The 9,925-nt window shown below is 39.5% G+C and overlaps 1 protein-coding gene across 8 annotated transcripts in view; it reads right to left on the bottom strand.

Annotated features, from left to right (window-relative positions):
• Nucleotides 1–8,121: 8,121 nt before the first annotated feature.
• Nucleotides 8,122–9,925, bottom strand: part of ZC3H13 (zinc finger CCCH-type containing 13) — a 50,659-nt gene continuing 48,855 nt past the window's right edge. For all 8 annotated transcript variants that reach the window (XM_067292268.1, XM_067292275.1, XM_067292295.1 and 5 more), the window contains one exon: nucleotides 8,122–9,924. In XM_067292268.1, coding sequence (XP_067148369.1) covers nucleotides 9,754–9,924 — 171 coding nt within the window. In that variant the 3' untranslated portion in view covers nucleotides 8,122–9,753. The remainder of the gene's footprint in view (nucleotide 9,925) is intronic.

Here is a 9,925-nt window from a genome sequence, read left to right as displayed (position 1 = left end):
GTTCTATGCTGTAAATATTTTCCTGGTCCTTTTGTGATAATTTTATACAAAATAAATTTAGTCATACATTGAATACATGCGTTCAGATCATGGAATGGAGACATGGACAGGGTAGACACCTGCAAATAAAGTATAGAGAAAGAAGCTGATTTCGTGAGGTAAGGAGACAGGACCTGGAGCGGAAGGGACTGTAGCGACAGACCAAAGCAATATCCCTTCCGAATTACAAATACTAGACATTCAAGCACAAATTATTCCTTTCCAGCCTTTATTTTTATGAAATCCTTCCCTTCTCCCAAAAGATAGAAAATGTACATTGAAAAGCAGTTGAAGATAGTAAATAACTTCTTACGCAGGGAATTATAAAGCCTTTGGAAACAGAGGTGTAACAGTAAATACTGACATCTTCACAGCTAAGACCCGAGCTCTCACTACTAAAAATACCATGAAACACAAGGGCAACCTGGTCACTGCCTTTTACTGTTGCATCCAACAGTATTAAGTAGAAGGTTTACTCAGCTTATTAATATGAAGAGATTTTTGATTGTGTTTGTCTTTTCAGGATAAACAGATTACATTAGGGTTGACTTCAGACTCTGCCTTCCCTGTCCATGTAGCCTACTTACTACAGATGTGTGTGACAAGTTTAATTTATGCTGCAATAGAACAGTGATGAGAAATGCTGAATCTAAATAAAATTTCAATATAACTTTCTTACTAGAAGAGGAAAGAGCGCAGTAATTCAGACACATGTATACTCACAGCCACTGAATCTTATGATATTATTAACGAAGATTTTTGGCTTTGTAATTTTTAATGACTAAAATATCTTCTTTGTTGGATGGCTAACTTTAATGTCATAGTGGTCTCAGATTTCCCCCTGAGGGAACTTGCATTCTGTATTAACAACCCAATTCAACTGAGAGACCCATTTAACACTCTTATTAGCTCAATACAAAGATTAATTAAGCAATAACCTCTTCAGAACAGCTCCTCATCAATGGTTAATAACATGTTTGTTAGTTAACTTCCTAAGGCTAGACCCGTGATGGAGAATGTTCTCGTGAGCTGGTTAACTGTTTTAACAATTGTTAAAGGTTTTATTGCTGATATAAATTGTGCTTCACGATTTGTAACAGGAGCAGTGTTCATACGGAATTAGCCACAAAATGCAGATTTAACCACATAGGTAGAAAGCCGGTCATTTCACTGGAGGGGGCCTACAGCTCGATTAGAAAGCAGGCCATACGTGAGATAACTTTATCTCTATAATGGTCCTTATAATATTCCTCATAATGTATTTTTAAACGTATCTAAGACTTCTGTTGGCTTTTTTTAATGCTTTCATTTACAACCGTTTTTTATTGCCATGTAATAACACTTCCACGATGCCTTTGAACCTGCATTCCTTAGAGCACAAATGGATCTGCTGGCGAGCAAACTGCAGCACTCGCTGCTCAGAGGCGCCGGGCAGGCCGGGGTGGGCACAGCTAAGAAATGATTAGGAGCTGGCTGCATACTGCAGCGCCCATCACTTACCCAGGTCAAAAGCTGCGTAAAATTTAATTTTTGAAAGGCTGGGAAAAAGCTTTCCCCAGCTCCTGATCAGTAGCATGAGACACATTGCAAAGATGCTTGGGCCTTGGAGAAGGGAGCGGGAAAAAAACAATTCAATTTAGTTTAGGGTTATATTGATTTTTCCTCCTTCTCTTTATAAGACGATGCCAAAATTTATTAGATTAAAGAACATAGCAAAGTCGCTAGGTAAAATATTTCTTTTGCAGCTGCAGACTTTGTGCTGTTACGCTGGGTAAAAACGGTGGCAGCAAGTCAATCCTGAGGAAGACACCGGTGGTGAACAGCCAGCATCTCTCCTGCTCAGCGCGTCCTGCGCACCCATGGGTGCCGGACACCCTGCAGCCCCAGGCAGCTGGCTGGGCCAGCCCAGGAAGCTTCCCTGTTGCAGGAACTCTGCTGTCCGTCATACTGCGAAGCTCGGGGGCAGATGGTCACCCACTTTCCGTTCTGTCAGCTGGCCAAAATTCAAATTTCCCCCCAGAAATGGTAATGCAAACATATATATATATATATATATATATATATATTTCAGCAACAATCGAGGACAAGAGCGAAGGAAACTACTGCTGCTTACCTGCTATTCCATTTTGACACATAAATCAATACAACACTGATTAGGTATTTTTAGAGTAACACAAAATATTTTTGAGGAAAAAAAGAAAAAACACCCGATAAATCTTCCTCTGTTGCTGTTGGATGAAGAGCTGAAAACCAATTTCTACAGTTCAAAAGCAAGTGCAGAAGGAAAACATCTTTCCAGATTTATCACTTCGGGAGTATATCAATTTAATCATGTCATTCTCTTTACAGCTCATATCGGTTTATACAGGTGAAAATTAGAGTTGAATCTCCCATACATAAATGCAATCATCCCTTTCTTTCCAAATGTGCAAGGCTGAGCTGAGGCTGGAACTGACATATGCCTGTTGCCAGAAGGAGAAAAAGCCTGATTCTGAAATTCAATGTCCAGCTGCCTTACTCGTTAACTATCCAGTACATTTTATTATGGGCTCCAGCAATTTAATGTGAAATCGGACCGTTTTATGTTACTATGGTATATGAGCATTATTAAATTGCTTTTCCTGAAAAGGTACTGAAGTGGGACCATAGTTTGAGTGTTTCCTTGTGATCGAACACTGTGGCTATGCAATATTCTTATCATCACGTTTACATACACGTGGTGATGCCTTTGGCACTGTTTCCAGTAAAATGCTCATGTGCCCATCCAAATACACACACTGAACATAACAGCACAGTTTTGTTTTTCACAGATTTGGAAAATGCTTTGAAAGCAGTGTTTATCAGTCCTTTTTAAGCTTCAAATCTAATACGATTTCACGCTTCCACCTGGCTAAGAGGAAATCATGATTTATGTTAAGATGTCATCAGATAGCACTTCCCATTTTTTATGTATAGTTATGAATGCAGTGTTAACTAGATCAAACAGCAAGTCAGAATCATGCATCACGCACCAAACACACTTTAAAGTAGGCTGAAGAACAGACCAGCCCATCTTTATAATTTGTTCACCAAGGAAAAAAAAGGGAGGGGGGGTAAGATTATAGCAGTAAAAATGGAAATTAAAGGGCTCAATACTGCAAATAGATTGTGCTATCATTCCTGAGCAGAGCAGACAGTAGAGAAGTCACAGCTGCCTGTCCAAGTGTCAACAGTTCATGCATCAGAGGAAATTTGCAGAGCAGGGTACTGCTCTTTAGGGAAAGCAAGAACAGAAGAGCTGCTGCTAAGTATGAATTTAACAGTGCATTTATTCTTTTTGGGGCAACTCGCTTTCTGATAAGCTGGCAAGAAAGCCCATTGCATAAAGCAAAGAAAATCAAATCATGCAGGAAAAATGCTGCAGTCAGGCCTCTTGTCTGCCAATTTATGTGCTTCTGACAGTGGTGCCAACCAAACGCTTCAAAGGAATATTCAAGAGCTATCAAAATGGGTATCTTAATTTCCAGAAGAGTTAGATACAGGATGACATAACCTTCTCAGAAGGTCTTACAGCCTCCAAGAGATGAATAGCTGAAGCCCAGGCACACGACACCCTGCTGGATTCAAACATGTCCAGGAACATGCTGGTCTGAATCTGAACAATTATCTGAATCTGGCCCCTTCCAACCCAATTTCTCCCCACGCAAATCCCATGTGTGAGTCGGCCGCAGGGTCAGGGACTATCCCAACACGCGATCTACCTGTAGCCATCCTGTGCCTGGAACTAGAACAGCCTGCGAGAGCAGAGGCAGCCTGTGGTGCACCTTCCTGATCATACATGTATATATGCTATAAGTTGGTGTAGGCATGGTCTCAGTCTACTTTCAAGGAATAACTCTATATATTTGCAGCAAGCTCAATCTGTTTGGAAATCTTGCTTAATTTTGTTTGTTCTACAACATCCTACAGACCTGAAGTCTAAGACTGATTAGCCACTGCAAGGAAAAAAAAGATTTTTATTATTCAAATCTGCCACCCTTTAATTTCATTGAATACATCTCTGTGTTATAAGGAGCAGAAGAAAAGTTATCTTCTGTTAAACTTTTTCTGGACCACCATTTCATATATTCTCATCATATCTGCTATTATTCCTCTCCTTTCCAAGGACACAGTCCCAATAATTTTAATTAATTTTGATATGAGAATATTCCATGCTTTGAATGATTTCTCACCTGTTTTTCAAGAAGCTTCTTTAAAATAGGGGCTTATTCATACAGTGGTTTCTACCTTTGCATCCATCATCTTTTCTATGTATTATTCTACTTTTGGCTTTACACACGTCACTATATCAGAGTGAAATTTTCTGTGAAATGTAGTTTTCCCTCTGGCACTAATACTGCTAACTTGCGACACTGTGTTGTATAGAAGTTGTTTATATTTTCCCCTTCAGCAATGTTTCAATTTGCATATCTTGATGCTGACTGGCAGAAGGACCTGAAACGAGCTAAGTGAACAGGCTACACAGCAGCAAATGAAGCTTTGTGTGTTTTTTCTCCAGTTTTAACTGTGATTTGCAAGTTTTCCCCTCTTCCTTTTCAGTCAGCTCCTTCACAGACCACAAATGTACAGGGAGGTCACCCACTGTGAACTGTTTGTACAGTGATGAGTCTTGATTATTTAATACTCTTGTTTTACCTTCTGGTTCTCAGATAATTTTTAATTCATGTCATTTCTCTATCCTTCACTCACTACAGCTTAATTTTTCTAGTAACCTTGTGCGAGACACTTCAAAAGTCCTCTGAAACCTCTTGTTAACATATTTTCTGTGAGCCTGCAAAGAACAGACACAGGACTGAATCATCTAAGGTAGAGACAACTGCAGGTTTCGTGTTGGCACAAAGCAGCTTTGCAGCTCAGGTAGTGGGTTAATCTGGCATGCACCTATTCAGGTCCATAGGGGTTTTCCAGTCTTAAAGGTTCATATGGGCAGTATAGGCTCACTGCTTTATTTCTTTTTCCCCATGTTTCTCACTTTCCCAGTGTATTAGGGGAGAGCAATCAGACTCCATCCTTGTCTTCACTTCTAGAAGCCCTTCCCTGCACCAACTAAAGCTTGAATCCACCTTCTGCAAACACAGGTGAGCATAACAGGACAAACTGGGTGACAACTTACAGGTACTATGTAGAGTAGCAAACCCACTCCTTTTCCTGCTAGAAATACCTGTCTGGAACCACATTAGGTCAACACTACCTGTTTTCAGAGCTCTAGCACTAACGCGTTTTGGGCTGAGTTAATACATTCAGACCTTTCTGCCTCAGTCATTCTGATGAATGAGCTCCTGGCTTGCAGCAGAAGCATGAAGTCGCTCTTGCAGGCTGCCCTACTACAACTACAGTCCATACTGCTCACAATTTCTACTACTACTTCCCTCAAATACTTTGCATATAGTGTCCCAAGCACCCTTTATACACACAATGTGTTCAAACAGCAAATTCATTCATAAAATAGATGAACAAGAGATTTTTCCTGTTATTCCCACCAAAACTGTAAGGTTTCTTCAAATCCATATACAATATCTATTAGTTCAATAATTCCCCCTCCTCCTGGTTTTGGAATTGCATCCTTGCAACTAACACAGCCATTTCACACGTGAACATATACTTAAATCCGGCAACATACTGCTTTGTAACTCAGCAGATTTTTCTAGCACGTCTTCTGATGCTTCAGTTGTTAAAGCTTCATTACTAAGGAAAAAGCAAGTCTGTGGTAGATGCACCCCTGACAGTGAAAGCTGATAGAAAAAAATTAAACTTGCCCAGAATGCACTTATCTTCCATCTTTGATCTGTTGATCCCTTACTGATAGGGCAGATGCAATGAAGCTGCCTGTTCTTTACAAAAGACTTTCTTCTTCCCCCAAAATGTCAGCTATTTACTCTTTGAATACCATTTTAACACTTTTTTTCTTCTGTGTTCCGCTTTGGGCTCCATTATTGATTGTGGTGGGGCAAATTTCCAGATTCTGCAGGAGGTCAGTTTAGTTCAAGAACCCCCTTGCATATTGATACTCAGCCACATTGCTTTACTCTTCAGTTGCTGAATATAGGATATATATATTGTTTCTTTGTAACAGTATACATTTGCCATTCTTAAATTGTCTTCTGACACCATATCCAGAAAACTTCCTCAGTCACACTGCCCACAAAAACTCACCTACTACCTCATCAGTGTGCCAAGACCAAGCACTCAGCACCATTTCCTTGGGCTCCTCCTTAGCATTATGGATGTCTTTACAGGAAAAACAGCTTTTTGTACAAAAAAACATTGAAAAGCAGACTTTGGCTGCCATTGCAAAAGAAAGGATGTTCCTGAAATCTTTAAGCCCATAGCCACTGTTAGAACTGTACATACATCTTACTTCTTAAGAGCAGAGCAGCTCCAACCAACTTGTTTTCCTCTGAAGGACATCCCTACAGTGGAAAGGGGAGAACATAACTGTGTAAAGACAGTTCAAACAAAAGTCTTAATTTAGTAAAATTTCATAAACTCTAACACTGTCTTTGAGTACACTGTACAGATTGCCCACTTGCAAAACCTGTGTCTCACTCCACACACTGGAGATAATAGCCTGAAGTACTATCTATCCAAGTTAATGAATGTGACAATATCCCAAGATACAGGTCATGGTCGTATTTTGTGTCTCCAGGCTTTAAAAATCTGCTCTGCCGGTGAGTCTGCAAGCGATGGGCACACTGTTTCACCCGGGTGAAAGCCTGCCTCGTCTTCCAAGGTCACATGGCAGCTTGTTCTTCTGCAGCTCCACATCGCAGACTGCACCTCAGGGATGCTTAAAACTAATTTATCATCCAGCTAGGCATAGCATGGGCTTAGCAGCAGAAAGGGCTGACATCTCTACTTAGGTATAGGGGCCACTTTAAAATTGCTGTCTGGCATCACCTTGCTGCCTGAAACATTACAGACTCCCATGTACCATTACTGGACCTGTGAAATACGAAAATTGAAGTGGACTAATATTCTTCCATATACTTCCCCCTCTCCTCCCAAAATTGCACTGAGAGAGAGGTGGGGAGAAAGGAAGACACGGAAAAGGAGAAAAGGAGAAAAGGAGGGGCAGACCATATCAGAAAAGTAATGACTTTAACAGAGGAAAGGAGATGGAAGGTCCTAAAACAAGTTTTCCAGTTCAAACAAGCTTCACCTCCTTTTTCTTGTAATTCTTGTAAAATTAACTGAGGACAGCTTTATAACTTGCATTCCCTGACAGAGAGAATACCTGCAAACAAAACAATAGTTCATGTTCAAATGACAGAGACCAAAAGACGTCATATTCAGGAATTTCACACTTCCGGGGCTCCACTATTGCAGTCACTGTCCTGCCAAGTGAGAGAGGAATTGCTTCAAAGTCTTGTGCCACCCACAGAAACAGGCACTTTTCCTGCCAGTACCCTAATGTACTTCTGCACTCATAAGCACTTCAAATCAAATCAAAGGTGCATAGGAGGCAATTTCACCACCATTTTTATACAGTTCCAGTTAAATGATGATACAAGGCAGCATTGGATTTGACCTTCAATGGGACTGACATTTCACAAAATACTCACAGTAGCTCATCAAGCCTATTTATTTTGCACTTTTAAGGTAATGTGAAATACTCTTCTGCAAACTAAGTACATATATACACCCTGACTGTTTTTACAAGTAAAGTGTTTAAAAGTAAGCTCAATGTAATTAAATACCAAACAGTGAATCTATTTTGTGTACTGCAGTCTAAGTCAAGGCTGTTTCTAGCTATCAAATATTTTTATTTCTTTTAGAGACAGTGATTAAAATAGACTTTAACATAATTGGAAGCAATGATCTAATACTTTCAGCTTAAAGGCAGCATTATTGTAGCTATAAAATAGCGAGAACACATATAAAAGCTGAATAGAAGAGGTTTGTTAACGCTTGCTCAGTTTAAGCTACTGGAGTGTTTAAAAGACACACTTTTTTATAAGCATATATAAAGTTACTAATAAAAAATAAAAGCCACCAAGTCCCCTGAAAAAATGTTCAAGAAGTGAAGAAATTAGGAAGATTAAGTTTTGCATGGATCACATAGTTTAATAAGAATCAAACAAATGATAGAAATTTCTCATGTCATTTGTATTTGATACAAGTACATATACACTAGTGTGTGGGCACTTATAAAAATATAAATAATAAACCCTCACATTTTCTTTAGTAACAGTTATTTAAAAGTAGAAAAACAGCATTTTGCTGAATGCTTATGTACTAGGCATTATAGGAAAACATAGTAAGAAAGCTTTGCATTAACATTTTGGGAAGTGAATTAGAACTGAATTTGAATTCATAAGGCCTAAGCCTTTGCTTGAAACCAATGCAACTGTCAGTAATCACAAAACAGATGTGAGATCAGGTCTCCTGTGTTAAACTGCACAGTCAATATCCTACCTTAGCATGCTGGTTCCAAGAGGAGAAAAGGATAAGAAATTAATTTCAACCAACCTGCAAAAATTCCGGTGTCTTGTAACTCATTTTTTAACCCAAATCAGAACAATGAACATAAGGGGCTCTGCAGCAACCCAATTACAAGATTAAATCACAGATTTCCTTCCCACCTCCTGTGAGTGGACTTCAAAGCAAGATTTCACATTTAAACCCAGGAAAAGTACAGACGTATACAGAGACTTAGTCTAATTTTAGAAGCCTCAGTTTCGCAAGAAGGTTTCCATAGACTACCTAAAAATACTTGACTGGTTTAGTCAAAAGGGCAGCATAATTCTAGATCCCAAATGACAGATTCATTTCTCAACTTGAAATCAACTCTTATGAAATTGAGCCCAGGCTTGACAAGTCCCTAATTGGGTCTCTGAATCTTTAACACCTGATAAAATGTTACTGCTCACTGCCTTTACTGCTAAGGTCTGAAGGCTCCTGAAAAAAACCACAGTGTGAAATTCCCTCAGGTTGCTGCATGGAATTGACCTGCCTCGATACTTGGAGCATGTAAAACATATGCACTAGACACCCTCGGCATCCTTTGTAGGAAGCAGCTATTTCCAAAATGCAATTAGCCTCATATAGGCCTCTAAGACTGGTCATAAACCACTTTCTGGAAATTCTTACTTCCTTCCAACAAGGGGAGCCTTAAGTGACTAAACTAGATTTTGGTGTCTAGAAATAACAAGAGGTAACTTACGTTAAGGATGAAAAGGAGCTAGAGTTTTGTCCAAAACCAGAACTACACCAGAGACTGCTCTGATATGAAAGTGATTTGAAAAGTGGAGATAGACAGACTCCCAGGAAGCAAGCCATTTTAGAAGTTCCATGTAGTGAGGGATCAGAGTGGTGGTGGGGAAACCCATTCAGAATGAGGAAAAGAGATACACAAACAGTTTTCTTCAGTTTAATATCAGGTGGTGTTATAAACTGCTAAAACCAGACATCTTCACATTATTACACTTGATGCACCATAAAACAGCTTTATGTTACAGTGTAAGATTCAATATTATAAAACTTGCAGAGAAATGCAAACAAAAGTCTTTACTTTTTACCACTTTTATTCACATCCAAACACCACAATTCTCTTCTGTGTAAAACAGGGTCTTTTCCTTCATCTTCTACAGCGGCTTTCCAGCCAAACAGTTCTAAACATCAATAGCAACATTAGTAGTGGGAAATCAACTAGAAAGTGCTGCTGCAGCCATTTGCTTAAGATACACACACTTCTTGCTGGACAGCTGGCTGTGGAATTTTACCATCTTCTGTCTTTTCTTGCCCAGAAACTTGGCACACAGTCTTTCTTTTGAATAACCGTAGACTCAACCGTAACAAGTCACTGTCCATCGCTGCAGGATTTGTGTAAGTTTGTTTTGTTGCACCC

Source organism: Apteryx mantelli, chromosome 1, assembly GCF_036417845.1.
Source record: "Apteryx mantelli isolate bAptMan1 chromosome 1, bAptMan1.hap1, whole genome shotgun sequence".
NCBI classification, from domain to species: domain Eukaryota; kingdom Metazoa; phylum Chordata; class Aves; order Apterygiformes; family Apterygidae; genus Apteryx; species Apteryx mantelli.
This window is presented reverse-complemented; position numbering and strand designations above follow the sequence as displayed.